At 32.3% G+C, this 23709-nt stretch overlaps 1 protein-coding gene across 1 annotated transcript in view; it reads left to right on the top strand.

Moving 5' to 3' along the window:
* The window catches only part of timeout (circadian regulator timeout), a 28989-nt gene extending 11808 nt beyond the window's left edge, over positions 1-17181 (top strand). Inside the window, exons 9-22 of the mRNA XM_068775414.1 lie at positions 209-365; positions 1209-1289; positions 3709-3818; positions 3918-3968; positions 5071-5140; positions 6206-6404; positions 7664-7812; positions 8457-8551; positions 10382-10591; positions 12628-12792; positions 13522-13716; positions 15657-15853; positions 16484-16949; positions 17032-17181. Of these exons, the coding sequence (XP_068631515.1) occupies positions 209-365; positions 1209-1289; positions 3709-3818; positions 3918-3968; positions 5071-5140; positions 6206-6404; positions 7664-7812; positions 8457-8551; positions 10382-10591; positions 12628-12792; positions 13522-13716; positions 15657-15853; positions 16484-16949; positions 17032-17114 (2228 nt within the window). The 3' untranslated portion in view covers positions 17115-17181. The remainder of the gene's footprint in view (positions 1-208; positions 366-1208; positions 1290-3708; positions 3819-3917; positions 3969-5070; positions 5141-6205; positions 6405-7663; positions 7813-8456; positions 8552-10381; positions 10592-12627; positions 12793-13521; positions 13717-15656; positions 15854-16483; positions 16950-17031) is intronic.
* The last annotated feature ends 6528 nt before the right edge of the window (positions 17182-23709 follow it).

Genomic DNA, 23709 nt, shown 5'->3' on the forward strand with positions numbered 1-23709 from the left:
TCAATATTATATAAAAAAATAATAAAACGTATAAACTCCAATAATTTATTTTCTGCATAAATGAGTACAGTTGTAAAAAAAATAGTTTTACTACTTTTTATTCTCCGAAAACTGATATATTACGACTGATTTATTTGTAATTGTGATAGGATTGATTTTATTAATTGTGTCCAAAGCTTATTTACAATGTACTGGTTAATTTTTAAAGAACAGAAACAGCGACCTCAGAAATCAAAGAGCATTGCCCCGGAAGTCCCCCCATGGGAGGAACATCGCCCTCAAATAGCGTGCGTATTAAGCAGCGGATTAGAAGAGTATCCACCGCCATTCGACGCAGCTTCTGACGTGCCTATAGATCAACAGAAGTGAGTATTTCGCAGTCATAGATACGTACAGACAGAAATAATATTGTAACTACACCTTTCAATCGCACTAATAAATGAAGTAGATAGATATGTGGTATAGTAGGATTAGTAGCCGTGGATAATTGTAAAGAGGCATTTACACTTGGTTAATTTTTAAAAAGTTAGTAACAATAATTTTATCAGAACCTAAAACTTCGACATTTAATTAGCTCCATCTCGGTTTCATACAGATTATTGCTTCTAAGTTTTTTCTAAGCTTCTAAGTCCTTAAGATTTATTTTCAGTCTTCAAGGTCTAGGTTAAACAGTAACAGTGAACAGCAATAGACTGTGTCCATATTGTGTAAAAGTCATTTGAAGACACATTTTGCCCCGTTGTAAACCATCCTTTACTTCGACCGATCATTACTTACGAATTAAATACATTGTGTATTTTCTGATATTAACTCTATTAAACGAATATAGTAAATATTAACTGTTACTTAGAGGAAAGAAAAAATATAACAAAAAAATAAAACAATTTTTTAGGAACTAAATATGTAACTACCCTGCATTCGTATTAATAGTAGTAATAAAACATTGAAATTGTTCGTCTTGTTAAAGATACATAAAAATTTCTAATCACCATCACCAACATTATGTCAGCCTATAGACTCCCTGTGTAAAGCATAGGTCTCTCCTAAAGATGACCAGTTTTGCCCTGCCTGAGTCCACTGACTTCACGCAACCATGACTGGACCTCATACACCTTGTGAGAGGTCTATATACGTCACGTCATTTTAGGTTCTCTAGTGGTACAATATGTGAAATTGTTTTTTTGTTAAGTTAATATTTTCTTTCACAGGGAAGATTGTATGAAAAAGATACAAAAATTAATGCGAAATTTCAAATACGAGGAAGCTGTGGGAACCTTCAGAGCTGCTAGGTAATTGTATTAAATGAGTGTGCTATGTAAGCGAATATAGTGCTTGGTAGCAATATAGTAGCACTGCACCGAGATATAGGCCCAAATGCAAAGGCCCAAAGTTTCAATAGTCATCATATTTTCTAAAAAAAAATCGAAATTTACCGCAACGTTATTTTTTTTAATAATAACTTTCTACAGAGTATTAGAAAGCATGAAAAAGGTGAGTAAAAGCACTAAAGTCATTCTCAAGATATGTCGTGACCAAGAAAAATTGGGATCTATTTTTTTGTATAACATTATAGGTGTATAAACTTTAAAGTGATGAATATATAGCGTATTTGTCAGCAAAAAGAGTCTAAGCTTTTATATATTTATCTATATCCAATTATCCTGTACAAAGAGATCAGTGCGAAGTATGAAATATTTTTAATGGAATGCGGCAAGCCTATAACTTTGACTGTACAAAGTCTGCAGGAATCGATAGCAAACAATAGTTCATTTAATAAGCCGATTGCTTTTTTAAATTTTGTTTATTATTTCTTGAACCATTCACCATTGATAGTAAGTACTATACATTGATTGAGTAAATGAGCTATACATTTACCTCCCTTTTACACCTATAAAAAATCATTCTGTTTATATATATCGGATTAGTAGCCATGGTTTTTAATTTTATTTTTTGTTTATAATCTATATTTTTATTTAACGCTAACAACTAGCTAGTTGAACAGATGATAATAGTCTATGTATTATTATGTACTAACTTGACCCGGCCATTATCGATCCTGTTTATGTATGCTAGATAAATTCTCGTTAGTGCCGTACATGATTAAACCGGATTACGGAAAGCTAGGGACATTGTTACATCTGAGAGACAATGGGTACGGCTAAAAACACGACGTCGAGATTTATCCTGGCATACAGACATTTTTTTCATATATGTTATTATATATATGTAAAACTAAAGCCTACTGATAGTCAAGTACTTTAAATTAGTTAAACATACATTTTTTAACAAGGTTTTAAATTTAATTAGCCCTACAGGTTAATGAAATGAGCTTAAAAATACAAAAGAAGAGGTAAAACCGCATGGTCGTTAAGCCCCGAATACTTTAACCTACTCTCTACGCGATGGACTCGGCGCTTGCGCAGTGAAATGCTGAAAAAATATTTTACCAAAAATATTTAATCATCTTATTATTAACAACCTTTTGTCATTTAGTGTGAAACTTTTATGTTGGATCAATAAAATCAATTTGTTGTCCAACTTTATGGAGATCGAATTTTACATATTGTAGTGTCCTTTTACACTTGTACTAATTATACTACACAGATGACGTGTATATTGTTAGAACACTATGATGCAGTTAATATTAGGTAATGTTCGCGGTACGCGCGATCAAGTCGAACTCGCCGTCGAGTGCAGACAGGTACAGGGCCTTTCCCTACGCCCTTATCGATACCCATCTGTTCCTAAAACAATAGAATCTCATATCCGCTAAATTTCAAAATACATCCAATATCTAGGTCAGCAAAAGTTGTTTATTTTTAAGTTGGAAGTATGCACTCAAATGGCCACTGTCATTTGACTTACTTATTAGTTAAAATTTGATTAGTCAAGCGGCCTGACTATAGGGATGGACAAAAGATATCCCTGGCAAAAAAAGAGTGATTTATATCTTATCGATCTTGGGATATATATCACTCTTTTATATCTTTAACTCATTAGGTTCAGTACGGCTCAGAGAGAGAATAAAGCAGCAAGACTAAAAATATATCCTTTATATGTTTGGCTCTTTCAGCTCAGATTTAGAACTCGGTAAGGCGGAATAAAACGTGTGAAATTGAAATAACGGAATCCATCAGAGCCAATGATTTTCCTTCATACTTGACACACACAGTTTACATTTTTAATACAATCATGCAATACCTATGTCTCTTTTTTACGTGTAAATTGCTATATAAGCCCATCTCTTTCTTTCTAACTCTGAACGAGTCGTAACTAATCACGAAAATTGACTCTTAAGGATAAAGATATAGAGATATATTTGATACACATGCGAGCTAGAGTGATTATATTTTATCTTTTGCAAAGATATATATCTTTCTTGTCTTTAGCTCGTGAGCTACCTATCTCTATCTGACTACGCCTGCAATTAATGATAATTGCTGGCATATTTGATTGGTGCTGGATGTTACCCATTTTGGCTTTTACAGTTTTTTCGGACACAGGGCTCGCGGATCCGAAATCCACGAGCTAATAAATTTAAAAAAATCTTTTTCAGATGCGTCGCCTGACGTTTTGTATTGATTAATTTTTAATGATATTTGATTGCCTTTAACGCAAACTATAGACAACATTACTATAAATACTAAAAGAAATAATATACGAATAGTTTAATGAAACGCATTAGTAAGTGTCGGACGGTGTACGCAGAGAGGTGTGGCCGGAGGAAGGAATCTTCGGTTTAAACGGAATCTCCGAAGACGAAGAGCTCGACATGCTGGAAACCATTTACAATACGGATTTGGGCGACGACCTTAACGGTATTATAGTAGTATATAATTTTAAATTCAGTTAAAAATATTATTAATACAATAAAAAATTCTTTTGATTATTAATTATTGTGACTTATTTATTTATAGATGTAATAGAAAAAGAGGAAAACTCCGAAGAAGATTTAGAAAACGAAGAAGGTAAAATTATCATTTATTTTATTTGCTTCTATATCTTAAGTCGTAAAATATTAAGTAAATTTATATATTTTGTTAGTGATTATTCCTTAATTTCAACAGATTGAAATGATTTATATTGAAAGTTAATAATGAGTTTCGCATCTACATCGTAATTTAATTGCAGATAAGTAAATTTGAAATATCTCACGGTATCCAGTTATCAAGTCTACGATTTCTCAGAAAACTCCGAGTGTTACTATATTGTCACTTAAAGGTAGACTCGTTGATAAATATCGTTTGTAAAAACAGCTTTTTAAGCAACTCCGTCGTCAGATTTATTTAGTCCCAAACGTGACCGGAGTTATAAATGTATTATCTTATTCGAGTGTCTCTTTAGTCTAGAAGGTTCGTCGCTGAATCTCTAAACTTGTCTCAGTTCTTAGGGAAGTGAAATAGTATGACATAGTAATAGTAAATATAGATCGTGCCCGTTGAAAATTTTACGATATAGTTCATATAATACTGCGAATAATGAGACACGATTACCAACTAACTTTAAATAAGTGTGATCTAAAAGTCTGAAATTGGCGGGTAAAGGAAAATTATGAAGACACTAAGCTGTGATTGGTTGTGATTCTGTGCAACATTTTATACGCTTAATCACATACAAATAATCTTCACACACACAACAACATACCGTATAAGTAAATATTAATCGTTATGATACACTTATTTTTATATTAAATAATTTTTAGGTTTTAATTACTATTGAAAATTAAATTATTTTTAATTTAATTTTTAATAGTTTTAATTAATTCAAATTTACTTATTTGAATATATCTTTTAATTACATTTCGATATTCACGGACGTTGATTTTTGAGGGTGGTCTATGCTATGCTATCGGTGATGAAATGAAATAAATAGGAAACTAGCTCGATGGATTAGATTTGAGTTCACTCCTCAATTACTCGGCTTCAATTTTTGTATAGTATGCGTACCTTATTAAAGACACTTAACTGTAAAAACATTGAAAAAAAAATTAAGTTAATATAAACTAAAGGTTTTAAATTAATATGATCGTCCTGTTTATTCTGAGTATACATTTTTTCACATTGTTTTAAGATGAAGAAGAAGATATCACTTCAACAGCTGTTGTGGAGACTGACTTTGATTTCCAAGACTTTGTGCAAAGGTAATGTATTATATTTAATTTATTAATATAATACATAATTTTATAATAAAATAGACCGTACTGTATTTACACTGGCACTTCGAATATTGTATAATTTTGTAAACGGCGTTGGTTAGCTTAAGATTAGGTCACCTGTCTCTATGGAATAAAAAAATCCGCTTGTTGTGGGATTTTTAATGAACGCGCCTTCTTTTAATATAGCTTAAAGAAATTGACTCTAAATATAAAAAAAAATATTATGCTGCACATGCAGTGGTAGCCGTGCAACAAAGTGCACCGCCCGCCAGCCCGCCGACAAATGCGTATGCGGCAAACAATGCGAATCACACAACCACCACCGCCAAACCACTTAACACGTGTTTCACCCCTCCACGGGGCATCTTCAGGAGTTATGTTACACCGATTACTGCTAAACACAGAGGCACTTTGTTGCACGACTACCACTGCATGTGCGGAAGTGGCTAAATATTGGTCCTTTTCTTCCTTAGGATGGACTTTCGCAAGGTAACGCCTGATTCCATTAAATATTATGCTAAAAGACATTGTGATGCTGAATTACTTCTGTGATAAAATTACTACATTTATTATAGATGACTAAGATAACAGTTTTATTTATTTAATATTCTTTATTGTACACGCTAGGATACAATTAGATAGTTTGATAATAATATACAAAAAAGTACAATGGGTGGTCTTATCACACAAGGCAATCTCTTACAGACAACCATAGTATGGAAAAGGTAGAATTATAAACAATGGGCAGTTAACGTGTGCAAAACAAGCTTTGATAAAGCCATAGTTTTATTTTGGCGGTGGTTTTGCTTAAGTTTGCTGTAAATAATGTGGACCAAGAAAAAGATGTTTGTAAACTAAAACGTTGTAAATTTTTTTTCGTCTATGTACCATCAACAATTTTTTCTCGTAATCATCTGCTACAGGTTGCGAAAGGATGAAGACAATTTACGTACACTTGGTCTTCGTTTTCTTCCAGGACTACGGCTTTTGTCGTTTTTAAGCGTAATCTCAGATTATTTTAGTTTTATTTGTTGTGTCATCTAATTGTAGGTTCTGCAATCCACGAGTAGTAAGTGCTTGTGCGTATCTGTTAGAACGCTATGAAAATAACACGCCGCACGTAAACCACTGCATTATCAAAATGCTACACCGAATCGCTTGGGATTGCAAAAGACCCTCGATGATGTTCCAGGCTTCACTTTTCTTAACTTTTCAGAAGATTTTCCATAACCCTATGCCGCATTTAAAGGTAAGTGTAACATGTGAAACATTTATTTTCCTAAAGAGTTAAAAGTCAGTCGATATTGTAACATTTTTGGTAAGATATCATTTTCGTAAAATTAGAAGAAAGTGTCGTGAGAATCAAAATATAAATGCACCGTATAAAGTGTTATACTAACTGGTGGCAGAAAGAGATAGGAAATACTCTGTTGATTTAAAAAAATTCAACACATAAATGTAACTAAATAATACAAATTGAGTTATATCTACTTTCACAGGCTTTTGTTGAATAAATTGTACGATTTGTCGGTGTAAAATTTATGAACGAAAACATATGATTTGGAACAATTTTGGAGGATAGACGTGCACCGCAAAAAACAATGTTCAAGTTCATATTAAACACTGTTTTACCACTTTCTTAACAAATGTATTTGTAACTAAACGGGTCAATCGTCGCGGTTTATTACTTTTGCTGCGAGTACAAACGTTGATGCTTATAGGAAAAAGTAACATGTGTTATTGAAAACGAAAATTGAAAGAATTTTTCTTTGACACACCAAAGTGTTAGACGGGGGCGCCTTTTATACAGAAAAACCAGAAAAACACCGAGGCCTGAAAACGTAAAATGTAATCTAAACCATAAATTATTAAAAATAATATTCTACATATTATAATATTACGGAAACTCTTGATCGCTTCATTAATATTGATGACATGTACTTTTTGTTTCTTTCATGGATAAACTTTTTTCTTTCAAACAAAGAATATCATTATGGTATATATTTAATTTCATTTTTTTTTCTAGAATACCTTTCTAACAAACTAAGATTTTTCGGGCCTTATATTTGTATTATTTTTTTTACTTTAGTGGCACAGTTTCATGATTAGTCCAAAAATTTGACACTTTTCCGAAATTTATTATCCAAAATTGATAACCTAAGTGAAGTATTTATTAGTAATTTATCACCAAGTACCAAACATCATCTCAGCCGTAAGGCTGGACATAAGCATACTCCATAGATTTTCTATAAGACCGGTTGGAACCTGTGGCCATTCTGTTCTGCGTGCCATGTTGCCTGCTTGTTGCTATTTTAATATAAGGATGGCCCTGTATGAATCGGTAATGTTTAAAATAATTGATATATTATTTATAGTTGCAAAAAGCGCTCTATTTTCTCTTCTAGTAAAATATCCCAGACAGGTTGTTGTTTAAAGATAGTCCTAGATTCAATAGGTTGTTATAAAGTTTGGTTTTCGTAGAATTTCAAATGATCTCCGTTCAAACAGGAGTTGGAAAAGTTTGGGCTGTTCATCTTTAGAAAGTTCGCCGCGATCGCGTCGAAAAATACAAAAGTTTTCATCGAACTTTTGTTCTGGAAGTCATCTAAGGACGCGATCGAAATAGAACACGGCTACGACCTTTACAACGACCAAAAGTAAGTCCACCAAAGTAACCGTTTATTCTAATGGCTCTCTACTCTTTTACTTCGTCCTTGTTATTTTTGTATCATTTAAACCAATTTGTTAATTAATAGGTTTGTTTGGTAGTCAGTGATATATTGATAAAAATATTAAGACGCGACTCGAAAATATTATTTAAATTCCCATAGGCCCTCTCAATAAAGTTTGAAATAAGGTGACGTGTTGATATACATTTTTAAAGAGAAATAACACGTACAAGGACAATGTACAAGGGCGTTTGAACACTGGTAAATTTTAGTTTATCGTTTTAAAAGGATCATAAACAAAGATTTGTTTTATATTAATGTCATGTACTTATTTTTGCTATTGCAGATAATTTTTATGTATTAATAATCTATATGAATATAATATTTTTTTACACTTCAATGCCAGTTTACAAAAAAAAAAAAACTATTGAAAATGCAACCATGACAAACTAAACGCTGTTTGTCTCTTCAGTAAAAAAAATATACGAACGAACTCAGTAATCCAAATTTTATGTGGTACAAAATAAGTTCATGTAAACACTAAATATAATTCTTTGAATTAAACAAGTAGTATGCGAGGAATTGTTGTAAAAAGTCTTTATAATTACTTAATTGAAGATCGTTGTTCACAGGGACAAGTTGGGTAAAGGCGTCTGGACTGAAGAGCAAGAAGAGGAATTACGCACCCTGTTTATGGAGAACCAGACCAACCCTGTGACTGATAAAGGTATGAACTTTCATGGAGATACTGTAACTTTATGTGGTATAATTGCCTAATCCCTTAGATTGCGAAAGACTCAAATTGACCTAAATCCATACTTGGTCAAAAAAGGTTCTAATGTTTTTCAAAACCTTATTGGCCGCCAACTTATACTGTATTCGCTAAACAGAGGCTTTTAGCGCTATTAAAATCGATTTTTTGTACACAAGTGAATGCGACGGATGATCGAAGTAGACTTCAATTGTAAGTAAATTTAAAGAAGAGTTTACAGTCGAAAAAATTTTTAAAGACGCGGAAGCGAAAATATTAATATAATACAAACTTTCATCCTTGTGATTTACTAACGATTTCTTGGTTGCTCAAATTAATTATGAAATTTCAGTTTTATTTTCATATTCCATATTTCCAAACTGATGGAATCATCATGATAATTTGATTTTATTATTTGTAAAAGTATTCGTAAAAACTTTTATATACGTAGTCATTATAAAAGCAGTAATTACAATATTTATGAGGTGTTTTTTCATCTTCGTTGTTATGTTCCCACTCACATATATTTTTTCTTTATTTTTTATGTTAGCTTATTTCACCTACCTTCATTAATTTTCTCTACACCGCCAAAACGGTTAACTGGTATAAAAAGCCTTCGGTTTTAAATTCGCGGGTATACATAGAAAAAATAAAACGTAAATCAGTCCAAAAATCCATTATCGTAGAATAAAATGTAAAATGGAATAGTTAATCAATCTAAGAGCTGGATAAAGTAGTACGCGTCTGTAAACGTCAGATGTAGACTGATGTATTTTATTTGCATACTTTTTGGATGACATGTAAACGCACCTTTACCTATCAATAAGTAAGTAGTGCAATTTCTGGTATTAACTGTCGGGCGAACACAGCATAGTTTCGTCCCATGATACGCTAATGACAGACAGCTTTGTTACGGTGATTTTATTTTAAGCGATTGCAGTCCCAGATGACTCGTCCGAACACATTCTTTTTATTACTTTAGTTGTTTATAATCCCATTTCTTTATTTATATGACGTCACACATGCCTAAAAGCAGGACAAATTGCAATTGCAAGCTTGCGCTTCCTAGGAGGGGAGGGCGTGCAGCGGTTTCGATAACACTATAGCAATTTATAAATATTGTTGTTTCACCATATCTCACCTAGTAGTAAGTACCGAGTATTTATATTTCAAAAGTCAGATTTTACATAAATGATTTTGTCACAAAATCTTTCGTAGTTTATAATACTTAACAAAATGCATTATTTAGACTCAACTCTTTTTTATACGATTTTGAAATAACGCGGTTCAGCAATAAGAATTTAATAACACTAAACTACAAACACGTTTTAATTCCAGTTTTTTTTTCAGGACGTTTTTATAAAAAAAAAAATATTTTACATGATAGTGTGCATTAAAATTTCAACGCAATCTTAATTTTTTGTGTAGATGGTTATCAAAAATTATAAAAGCAACTTGAGAAACCAAAAAATAGTCGCTTCTAGTAAAATTTTTCGTCTATTCCGTAATAAATGTTCACACTCGTTATTAAATAGCAATTAAACGTTACAAAATTGTTTTTATGTCCAATTTCAATTTGTATATATGTTTTGTACTTATGGATTGAATTTTCGTATTACTAATGAATTGTTTTTGTTATATAAATACTTATAATAATAGGATATAAAAGGAGTGTGAAAAGCATATAAAAGGAGTAATAATATAATCCATGTTAGATTATATTATTACTCCTTTTATATGCTTTTCATGGATCGTATATAACGTGTATAAAAGGTTGGTATATTTTCTACTGAAATTTTTTTACAGATGTGATTGATTGGATTCTTGAGAATTTGATCGATCAAAGGCGAACAAGGCGGAGCGTTATTAAGAAATTAAAGGAATTGGGCCTGATATTTAAGGCGCCTACGAAAAAGAGCAACAAAGAGAGGCACACAGAAAGAGTTTCCAAGGAATTCACTGAAGAAGAGGACGCGATGTTGACAGAACTTTGGAAAGAGTTCGGCGATTCATCAGGTATTTCCTTCTTTTATATTCTTTACTATCTCCCTCTCTTTTTCAGCCGGTAGACGCTCACTACTCACTTTGTGATCCAAAAGAGCCGTTTAAAAGAAAAAACAATACTGGTGTTTAATTAGCAATTTTTCGAAAGAGTGGGAATGTTTTTTAGCGAAATTTATTTTCTACGCATCTGACATTTCCAAAGCTGCATTAAAGATACTAAAATGTAGATACTAATTATTTATCAAAAACAAGGTGCCTAAATAGACTTTGTACTATCATAAGCCTGTCCCAGGACAAAAGAAAAAAAAATGTACTTCAATTTATAAATAATTCTTCAAGAAACAAAGTTACACTATTTTTTTTCGTTTGTCTCGACTCTCTTTTGACACGCCTTTGTTGGTTACGATTGGCGTCAAATATTTGACAGATATAGATGTTTTAATTGACTGTACGACTTTGTAAAAATAAAAGTATTGTTTTAGCTATTTTTTTTCATAAGTGACTTAATCGTGCGTTAATTAAAATTTGATAAACATATTAGCCGAATTAGCCGGATCAATTGTTTGTAGACAGTGTTACTAAAAACTTTTGCCCTTGTTAAATACGGTAGATTAAAAAAGTAACCATAAAATAACAAAAAATAAGACATTAAATATATAAGTCACCAAGTACACGCTTTTACAAAAGGATTCCAGATAAGGTCCAGAAATTTTCTATTGTTATATTTAAAAAAAATGTCAAAAGCGGTTGTGTGGTACTACAATAGAAATGACTTGATAGAAAATTCACATCTTAGTGTGTTCTCGCTTGTGGGCTATTTCAATGTTCATTGAAAATGTAATTTTATATTCTTTAAAAAATATATAGCCGCGCCAAGTTTCTTTCTCCTGTTTTTCTCGACTTTGAGGCATTTTGCGTCCGAACGGGTGGTAGAATTATTTTGACGTTAAGAACATCTAGATTACACAAGGATGACTAAAAATTTTTTTTATTTACTTTAAATTTTAACTTAGGCAAGCAAAGCTTCTCTTAAACAATCACGATATATAGCGTAGTCAGTAGTTACATGTCTTTTGAACAATTTTTTTAAGTGCAATTACTGACTATAGTTTTATCTTACCCTTTGTGGCCGTAGAACAGGCAGAAGGAGGGTTTGGCATCAAGAACCATTTTGGAAAGTTTCCGTAGAACACGATCGTCCAAAGACGTGTCCAAACCATCTGGGCGCAATATAATTTTAGGTACAATGTCGAACAAGCCTCTATGGTTAGTTAATACGCTGAACAAGCTTTATTATAAATTTGAATTATCGCTCCTTAATTGACTATGTATGCGAACCGTAAATTATCTTTATCACACCGCGACGTAATAACAAGCTCGAGGGAGTGTTAGTTATGAGATTTTGGCCTTTTAGTTAAGCGAGCATTATTCTTAATTATAAACAGTTTAGTTATATATTCAAAATGAAATAAAGTTTATTATAAAATTGATTTAATGTGGAGCACGCATTCTAAGATTTTTTTAACTAAATAAATAACCATTTATAAATTACGTCATTTGAAATAAAAGATGAAGATTAAGAGCCGTTTTTTTTGAATGGCGATTTGTTCCTTATAACTATGTAAATAAAAGGAAAATATAGCGGTAATTGACTAAAGGGGGATAGAAATAGTTTTACATACAAATTACATTGTCTTATTGAAAATTTGTAGAGAGAGAGACCTATGCCCAGCAGTGGACGACATTTTGCAGATCACTGATAATACACTGTTTATTTATAATACTTTAACATAATAATAAATACATGTTGAAATGATACATAAAAACACAATTATATATAACAATGTGTACATGTCTGCGTACGACGTTTACCCACAAGGTGGATAGAAGACTTTAACATCTTCGAAAAACGCTGGATGGAGACCTGGATGCGGTTTTTCCTATAAGAAATCTATGGGAAAGACTTGTGTCGAGCCGTAGAAGTTCCACATTTAAAATGATGATGATCTCATTGTAAAATACTACAGACAATTGTTTATATTTTTTAGATCCTATGGGAGAAATAATTTCTCGTATGCCTCGTAAACGACCAAGAGGCAGCTTGGTGGAGCGCCTTTTGCATTTAGATCTCATACAAGACAAAAAACAATGTAGGAAAAAGAAAGAAAGCAAATCCAAAAAGAATAGAGACGAAGATACAAATGATTCTGATGGTGAGTTTATTAATACAAAGATAATTTGATATTAGGTTTAATATATTTCATTTAAAAACGAGTATTATCTGATGAAAAGGTTTTCAATTCACTAATTTTGCGACCAATATTTTCGTTATACTGCTACCGAAACAGCTGTACCGCGCCTTAGGTATGCGCGCATTCAGACGGGAGAAGGGGGAGTATCGGCCTGGTCGTTCCATCACTCGGCTCTTGTTTTTGGCCGCGCTTTCCTATGCTACGCCCTAGAGCGGTTTCGGAAGCACTATACTTGATTGGTAACTGTATCAACGATTGATGACTATATTACACGGGGTTTGAAATGATAAGAATTAAAAAACAATAGTTATGTGAATGTATCTTTCTTACTTATCTATATTTTAAGAATTGTAAAATATGAAAAAGTTAGGAATATTTCTTAACTTGATGACACATTTAGACTTTGAGCAGTTTTCCGGTATTGCCCGTGTTTCTAAAACCTTTGAGCGTTATAAAAATTTATATAATAATAATTTTATAATAAAAAAAAATTATATAGCGTTATAAATATTTATAAAATAAATATTTAATAAATTGAAATCGGTTAAGCGAAAAAATATCTGAAATTTAAAATATTAAATAGTCATAAAGGTAACAACGTGCAAATAAGCGTAATGGAGTTTGGTTTAAATAAATAATTTGTTTGCATGAACATGACAAAAGTACCAAAGAGATTATTTGTTAATACAGGAAACTCTTCAAGTTCGGAATCATCAGATGAAAGTGGTTCTGACACTAACAATAGAAGACTAGCTCCTCCAAAAGTTAACAGAACTAAAAGAGCAGATAAAAGGAAGTCAGTAGCAAATACTAAAAAGCCAACAAAGATCATTGAACTGAGTGCAAGAGAGATCGCTAAATTGTTAGTGCAAGCTGTTGATAGTGGTAAGTGATCTTAATTGATATATTAATGATGATATTAATTTCATAAATTTAGATCTAAAACTGTTCTTAACTCTATAATTTCTCTTAGGTTTGACCATTTTTTATGCAATCTCGCGTCTTTGCATCTTTGCACAGGTTCCCAGATTTTTTTTATAGATCACTTTCAAAATTTGTTTAGTGCCGCTGGACCCTTGAACCCATATTTTAATCACATTTTTAAACTTCGACAAAAATGTAAAGATTAGACCTTTTAAACAGCTCGATACGTCGTACTGAATATGCAAGTTTTTATAAGTAACAGTCACTGAACTACTTAAAATATTATCTGCCTACGTAGATGAATTCGAGCAACATTTTATTTTAAAAAAGCAGTTCGCTTACGAATATTGAACCTCAAATATTTTTATCACGCTAATATAGACCTCGTAGAATCTTTTATGGATCTTACAGGTTCACCTGAATCACTTTAGAAATCATTAGATAATAGCATATCGTCGTGCCACTGGGGAAACTAACATTTTAAAGTATCTTCGTTCTAAAATCCTTAATGCTAAAACTATAAGTGAATTTTAATTTAGTTTTCTATAAAATATCTAGTTATATTGTAAAATATCGAGGTATACAGTAATCTTACAGTCTCGAAACATGCAATTTTATATGGGATTGTATTACATGTATTATTATAAACTTCTGTTTAGCTCTACTCGATAAATATAATATTACAATACTCGAATAAATAATAATAATACTGCTAGAATACACAAACTAGAATTACATGCAGATTCATGAGACTGTTATTTATATGTCAAAGAGATGTGAAAACCACAGGCAGAGTGAAGAACCGGCATTTACATTTAAACTGAGCGTATTATCTTATTGTGTCCCAAACGTGACGGGATGTGGTTACACTTTATGTTCGCGTGGCGAAAATATGAACACGAACTAGTTTTCTGTACGTAACAAACTGACGGGCAGACAAGGTTTCTATTGTTACGTACCTTTTTAAAGTGAATACCACTTTACACCTGAATTTGTATTAGATATATATTTTTAACATAAAAAATAACTTTTGGACTTTTTACGTAGCTATCGGCGCTTCATTAATAAGAAGTCGTGTAATTATGATTGCGTCTTTAAACTTAATGTAACTAGTAAATTTAATTTTTTCCATTATTATGATTTCATAAATAAAGCCAAGACAATCAGTATATAATCAACGAATGTGTGAATTTATAAGTGGGTATGTACATGGAGATAGAACTAAGGTCTACTGTAACCTTGAAGAATTGCTCTTTTGAAGTGGCGGTGGGGCACATTGCTTGTGCAACCTATGCCCGTCGGGGCCGAAATGTTTTCGAGTGGCGACCACGACCTCCACCACCACCACGACCACCACGACAAGGTAGACCGACGGCATAGTTAAAGTCCTGGGAAATCGCTAGATGAAGGCAGCTTTAGATCGGTTATTCCTGCGATCTTTCGAGAAGGCCTATCTATAACTTGCAGTTGGCAGTATTAATAAAAAAAAAATAAGAAAAATGTATTAAATAAAATTGTGTCTTTAAAGTATCATTGTCGATAAAATAATGTCTTCTGTATATGCTTATTTTTATAGTGTATAATACAATAGCTTGTTACATAGAAATCTTATACGAAAATTTTAAAAACGGCGACAGTATACTCTGAAACAGGGGTGAGCCACCTTTTGTTAAGGGACCAATCCAAGTTTCCTAATTTTCGGGTGAGCTAAAATTACACTTTTTCAGTATTTCAAATTGTATTTTTATTATTAACATAACGTTACAAAAACTTTACATTAGCAGGAGAATATATGTAAAGTGTAAAAACACTCAGAGGGCTGCATAAAAATTTAAAGCGGATCGTTGTTTATTCGCCCCTGATCTGAAAGATTTCTATATTAAAAAGCAAATAATGAACAGGTTTAAGCGAGGCTTTAAAATGGCTGGCGGAGAATCTCGAAGAAGTCGCTTTGGATCAAGAGGCGGAGGGCTACGATTCAACAGCAGAAGGCACTCCTCTTGTGCCGATCTCAGAGGACTCTGTGAAGGCTATGGAGAATGTAATGTTTCACAATGTGTTAAAGGGAGTCGGTGTTTTACCTCCAGCGGACGAACAGGTACAGGAAATTTTTCTATTTTTATTCTAATATACTTCATTCTGTCAGTTTTTATTATTCAGTTTAGAAATATAAAGAAATTCCTTATATTACATTTTTTAAATCAAATCCTTCTGAAAAATTTAATGGATAAATTCATCGGTAAATCTGTAAAAGTAGTTATTTATTTATTGGTAAGGTAAATGAAATAATATAGGATTTAAATTACGAATCAGAGGTGGTATAAGAAGTACCATGGAACAAAGTTAAATTATAGGTATATTTTTGTTAATTGGCTATAAATAGGTTATTTTGAAAATCCCCCATCTTCGGTCAGATTTGTTTACATCTCAAAAAAAATTTATATTATTTAGTAGCAATGATAGAAGTATGTCAAATTATTTAATTTTACCAAGAATCTTGCCAACCCTCGCCCACCCACGATTTCATAACGGTTCAAATATTTGTTTGTCTACTTAGATATTTATTCAGAGGTTGGGAGTATTTCGTGAAACCTTTCGCAACATAAAGTATAAACATAATTCTAGTGATAGGCCCGTTGTATAAATATAACCGAAATTCCAATTATTATGGGGAACCTTTTGTTTTAACCAGTTTTGCTCTTTAATTGTAACCGTTATTATGTTTCAGGAAACATATTGGAGAATACCAAGTCATCTTCACTATGAGACGATTAGAAAACGCCGCGAAATAATAATGAAAGCTATTAACAAAGAACTTATAATTGAAGATCTTGAAATATCTAAAAGTGTTATGCCGGAACCCGAAACAGAGCTAAGAGAAGAGAACGAAGAATCGAGTGATGACGATGACCTATTTGATAGCTTGCGAAAATTACGCGATACTAACAAAGAAAGTAATATTAAAAAGAGTGGTAGTAGAAATGAAAGTAAACGTAAACGTAGTAGAAGTGACGATGAAGATGAAAGCGGAAGGGAGAAGTTACAGAAAATCGAAGAAGACGAAGAAAAAGAAGTTGCAAAAGAAGACGATTCAAATAGCGATGAAGACATCTTGTCTTTTGCTAAGAAAACATTGCAATTGGATGAACCTGACACAGAAGATATTTTAAGTAATATTCCTAAACACGATACTGGTATGATTTCTATAGTAACACCGACGTTTTTAATTGCACTGCATTGGTTTTCATTGTATTAAAAAAATATTTTGCATTACAGACGATAGTGACAACGATGACGATATAGTTCTGACATCTAAAAGAAGAAAAACAAGAGTTCTCATTGACGATGACTCTGATTAAACTAATTTTCAAATCAAATACGTCTGGCGTTCTGAGTGTATGTTAATGCGAGATTGTTAAATTAAATATTGACGTTCAATTAGACTTTGTTTTATTTTTGAAGTTCCACAAGTCACTAACAGTTATACTGGATGTCCTATCAATCAACATTGAGCACAAATCGGCTGTCAAGGCAGGTCTGTGGTTAATCCCACAAAATTAATGAAAAAAAGTCTGTCATATACATTGTATCTCAATACGGTTGATAAAAGTTAGATATAATAATCATTTCAACTTAATAGTATGCAAAAGTATTATTTTCTTTCAAAATTAACCAATATAACTTGTATTTGTGTTTTGTTTATAGTTATTTTTCAAAATAAATTGAAAGTGAATAAAAATAAAGCTCAAAATTACTAGCAATAGTTATAGAACATCAGGTTATATAAAATTAATTCACTTAGGAATGGCAACATTTTAAAATACGTATCAGATTTTTTTCATTAATCTGTGGTTAGCCACTACCTACTCTATCAGCCGATTTAGACCGCATGATGATTTGAGGCATTTTTTCATCGGGTTATAACATTTATTTGGTGTTCAATGCCCTACCATTAGTTTGAAATTATAAACTCTCTGATAACTCTCAGCTTTAAGTGTGATATGAAATATAATACCGTGTCGTATAATATGCCTAGAGGCAAGTACGATTGCTTATATATATTGAAGTTAATATTTTATTTTGATTATAAAAAATACGGGCAAAAACTTCCGCTGTCACTCACTATACGTATTAGAAGCAGATAAGTAGGGCGGGCATTCGTTTAATAGTATTCAGCCTTTAATTTTGCATGTCTGAAACAATAAACTTTTATAAACCCAATCAGTTATAATTACTCTTTATACGAACCTATGTACTTACAAATTTATCAGACTATGTACATCGACATTGAACCAAAATTACTGACGTAGCTTGAAGAATTGCTCGTCAGATGTTGCAGTGGACACCGCTCGTGCCATCGATGGTCGATGGCGCCGAAAGGTTCTCGATTTTTTTGTTGACCAGACTCTCATTGTTGCTCAAATGACATTTGCAGATCCCGGATTTATTGAATACTCTGTCCTTTCTTGCAACGGAAACTGGCAATCAATTCATTGCGCGGAAATACGGGACAGCAGGTAATGATATTCCTCGAGTTTGAGATGGCGGTCAGCAGAGCCTTAAAGCTCAGGGCTTGCGAGGCTCAAGGGTTACCGGTGGAGCCTCGGCTCGGGCTGCTACATAAGAGAGGCCGGATCTATTGAATCTAGTAAGGGCTCCCGGGATGCCTTTCGACTTCAAGGTTTTCCTTTAGGAGGTATTAGCTGTCAGCTAGGCATTCAGTTTTTTCTCTTACTGCAAGGCAAGAGTCGGATTATTCGGGCGCGAGACGTGTCGGTGGGCACGAGTGCAGGGACCAAGCTCTCGAGTGGTGACCGCGAGCCGATAGATGCGACGAGGATAGGCCCCCACCAAGGTAGACCGAAAAAATAAATATCGCTTAAAAGAAGCGGCGTTTATCGGCACCTTAAAAGAAGTGTGTGTAATAGATAAAACAAATTTTAATGTATCGGTCAATAATACAAGATAGATTTACAGTTTGTTAGTTTTTATTTTTATTTTAAAACTTGTATGAAAAAAGTCGAATTAAATGTTAATTACTACTGATTTGATGTTCGTAGAATTATAACATATCGAACTGCCGTATTATAGGCCGATCATTAGTTATTAAACTCGTGTATACCTATTTACGTATTATAAAGTTTACACTTAAACGCTGGAGGTGATGGAAAACTCGCTGAGCTTTACACTTCAGCCTCGCCACTTATCTGAATAAATTTTTAAAATGCAATTTTTCTCTCAGCACGCTCCGAGTCTTATGAAAGGAATAACAAATACGCTAAAATGACAGTTAAATAGAAAGAGAAGTGGCTTTTATTTTCTACACTTCCCAATTGTTTCACAAAGCCGGCCGCTAATGTTTTTTTTGTTGAATTCTTTTATTTTCTCTTTTGCGACAGTCTTTTAAAGTAAAACAATTCAAATTTTCTAAAGATGATTCAATCTTTTGTTTCAATGTTTGATGGAAACACTTTTGTAATTAAAGGGATACATTTATAAAGATTTTTATAGACAGTATAATTTTAATAAAAAAAATTTATCCTTATCTGACTCGCTTTACAAATCTTTTAAACTTGCTTATGTCTCTAGGAAAGCACAGTTTGAGTATATCGTGATATTGGATTAACTAAAGTACCTCAAACAATGAATAAATTGAGTTATGAATCATTGCAATGATAGTCTAAATATTTAAATAGAAATATTCAATTGCTTAGGGATGGATGGGATTAGCTAGTAATGTTATACAATTTCTGAAGGTAAGTCTATCCGTATTTGGCTTATATTACGGATTGGTGAGTTACTTTTTTTAATTCTTCATTATTTATCATAGAAATGTTATTTTTATTATTATACTATAGATAAAAGAAGGAATAAATGTTTTACAAATAATGAGTCTGTAGACGAGCGTCTATATGTCAAGGATATCACTAACTGAAGTCGAAAGCAATATACTCGTATTCAGGTTACGTAATCTAACAACATTGTCAAACCACCCAAGAGATTAACGGGTAGAGAATGCCTACAGAATTAATTTCGCCGTTGTACTCACTACGGACCTCATTGGTAAGCTCGCCGAGTTATGAAGTAGGATATGCTTGGGATTTCTCTTTGAGATCGAATCAAGAATGAGTAGATCCAAATGCTAATGAAAGTGTTCGACATAGTTCAGCGGAATAGCAAGTATGGCCGCTGGGGCCTAAACGTTCACAAGTGGAGAACAGAGATCGGCAACCAAACAACCTTGGTAAGGTCATCGGAAGACTCCGGATGCAGATCGCATCGGTCCTATTTGAAATTTGAAGTAGTAGCAAAGGTTCAACAGTAATAATCCTACGGTTGAAAGGTTGATGACGACTTAGTATAGTAAAAGATTTACATAAGTATTAATAAGTAAATTTTGCTTGTAAAATTACAGTGATAATGAAACCATCTCTGTGGAACATTTGCGGTGATCTAAATAAATGATTTTGCATTTCAAAAGCATTGGATATCGAATAGGTACCTTTACTAAGAGCCTTTTTATCTTCGGGTGAATGTTTTTCTCTACAAATGTAAAAACATTGTAACGGTTAATTAAATTTATATAATTATATTTACTTATGTCAAAAAATTCCATGCACACACTTTTTAGTTTATTTTTCCATAACCTAACTCGATTTGTAATGTTTTCATTTTAAGTTTTTAAATAAATAATATTTTCTTTTTAAAATGTCTGGATACAATAATAAAAAAGATTTAATAAGGGACTACGGTACGATCTAAGTTACATCTTAGACTCTAACTATAGCAATAAAATACGTTTTACCGCCGAAGTGAAGCGCCGCGTTGCCAAATTGTCTGATACGCCCATGCCTATTTCTCTTTGAATAATATTACACAAAGTAGTATATAGTGTGCACAGTGGTTATTGCGTCTGGTCTTATTTTATTTACATACTCAAAGTGTGTACAAGAAATATATTCTGCATTATGTTATGCTGTCAATCACTAATAGCATTCTACTTTATGTATACGACAAAATTGTCATTTAACTTATTAAGGTTATGTAAGAGGATTTGATTAGAGTACTTCCCGTCACTTACGCCATATATAATCATATGAAACAGTGGTATCATTCTTAATTTATTCTTTTATAATGTTTTTGTTTATAAACTAGTCACTGGAGCCTCCCTTTACATACATTTATATACGCAAGTGCCCGTATTAAGAGACTTGGCTCGTTAGCAAAGGAAAAAATATTTTATAAAATTGTAATATTACTATGTTATTTTTATTTATAGCTTAGCTGCGTCTAAAGACCATGTTGTGCTATTTTATACACTGCAAGATTAAGAAAACTAATTATTGGAAAACTAATTTATGTTTATGCATGTCTGGTAGCGGTTCTTAAAAATATAGACATTTATATATATATATATATATATATATATATATATATATATATATATATATATATATATATATATATATATATATTGTAACTATCTACAAAAAAGAATCTTCGTAAAATTACTAACCTTGTTGTAATAAACCATTTTAAAATAATATTGGCGAAGTACCTAAATTTAGTCATACAGCAGGCGCTTCGTTTACGTTTCATTGATTAAACACGACAATTACTTGTTCATTGAATATTTAAATCATGGGAATTACCTCTTTTGTTCATTCGAGCTTGATTAAAAACGTAACATAATTTGGCTATGTGTGTTTTTCTCATTATATTTATGTTGTTCATTCTGAACTCTTAAGGAATATAGAAATCTTTTAAAAGGATGTACATACATTGCTAGTGGAAGGCAATCGATTACCTAGGAGACTATTGTGTTCGCCTTTGGGTGAAATTTGCTTTTCTCGACACTAAGGTTTTAAAAAACATATTGTTACATACGTACGCTCTTTGTTACTATCGTGACACGTTAATTTTAAAATAATGGTAACCAAAAATATCTATGTGACTGGTCTACAAATAATTCCCAAAATGAGCGCAGTGTCGCTTGGTTGGGGAACCTCAGAGACAAGACTACAAACAATTTGTTGTTAATTTTAATTTAAGATATATACCAACTGTTTGTTACACGATTTTGAAATAACGCAATTCATCATTAAGAATAAATACACTTTTTTAAAGCTATTATTTTATTCTTCCTAAAGATTTTTTAGTGTGACAGTGTTTGCAGGAATTTATTTATACAGCAATAAAATACAATTGGAGAAATATCTAGTTAATTCAAACCCGACAGTTGTGCTACTATACATCTGCATATCTAACATACCTACCGATAGTATCATATTTGGTCCACTCCAATCCTAACAAACGTACACACTTAATATATTATCTAGTATCGATGAATAGTTACAAAGTTGATTTTTATTCCTGATTTCAATTTCTATTTTCAATGGTATTTATGGATTGAATCTTAAATACTTGATTTAATTTACTTAATAAAAAGGAATTGTTTTCGTTTATTACATATCTAGTTAGTAAGGTAACAATATGGTTTTCGTTATTAGTTTCTAAAAGTTTTTTTTTTTGGAAAATATTTTGATTTCTTTCATCTTAGATGATTTTTAAGAATAGGTTTAACATGTTCTCAAATTTACCATGTCACACGTATTACATACACAACTTTTTGCAAGCTTCTCTGCGTACGTATCTATCGTAAAAAAGAGTTGGGTGTGTACGCTTTAAGTTTATATAAGCAGCATATTCTTTAAGATAAACTATATTTCAAATTTTTCCTAACAAACAGACATGACATAACTAATAAAATAATTTCAATTGTTTTAATTAAGAAAATAAATTAAAAACACGTTGTCTGATCTACAAATATTATATGCGTTTGTTAAAAAGAGAAAAGAAATTTTAAAGACAAGAACTAGATTTAGAAATTGTCTTAAAATTGCTATACTATTAAAATTATTTGTCATTTATAAACACAGATGTCAAAATTAAATTATTCAGATAACGGACTGTTATACTCAACAGAAATATAAAAATTTCTGCAACAGTAAGCTGTTGTATGAGGCGCTTTCAGCTAAATAGCGTTGATTAAATCGTTATAACGAATTATGAATATTATTTCAGAAGTAGCTAATAATAACACTGCTAAAAATATTCGACCGTTCGTACAATTGTACCGTATACATTAAGTTAGCAAACTGTTCTCTGGTCTGCAGATTATCTGCTCACGGTACGTTATCTGCGGGATAAAGTTTTATCCGCCTCATTCGTATTCGTCCAGCGTAGACGTTCGCCCGAGAGGACAACCCTGCGTTCGCGATTATGTCGACGCGTTACTTGCTTCTGTTAACGCTGCAGCGAAACAATAAGTTATTCCCTTTAAATATTAATCATCACTTATATATTAAATTATAATCACCGTAATCAAATAATTCGATTAATTTATTCAATACTTTAAATATTCATATTTAATACGCGTCGGGCCAGATCGTTCGTGCAGCCGAAGGCTTTTTGGGCCAAAAGGGTCTTGACTGGCGAGTACTAAACGAACGAGTAGACACGGCGTGAGGGGGCCTATTGCCTTGAGTGGTCTTCTATTGGCTGATCCGATAATGATTATGCACGACTTTGTATTGTACACGTAATTTTAATCAATCAAGTTATTATGCTGTAAAAGGTTCTAGAACAAATGCCTTCATAGAATTATATCTGTGCTTGTCGCCCTGAATCTTTTCCTTTTTGTCATTTTTAATTTAAAGATTTAAACTACTGAAGTAAGTTACTAAATATATAAATATTGTTGGAATTTGGGAGGAAAATTCCTTTTGCCAAAATTCACCACTCCAACCACCAATCCAACACTCACCCGCCAGAGGGTTGAGAGAGCTTATATAAATTACATCCTGCATATTGAAAATGACCAAGAATGGATTTCCTGACATTATACGCACAAAATAGTGTGTGCCTCGCGAAGCGGCCGGAGGACTGTTTACG

This window comes from Battus philenor, unplaced genomic scaffold (assembly GCF_028537555.1).
Source record: "Battus philenor isolate CCGP_79_NKW_IND1 unplaced genomic scaffold, ilBatPhil1.0.hap1 SCAF_8, whole genome shotgun sequence".
In the NCBI taxonomy this organism is placed as follows: domain Eukaryota; kingdom Metazoa; phylum Arthropoda; class Insecta; order Lepidoptera; family Papilionidae; genus Battus; species Battus philenor.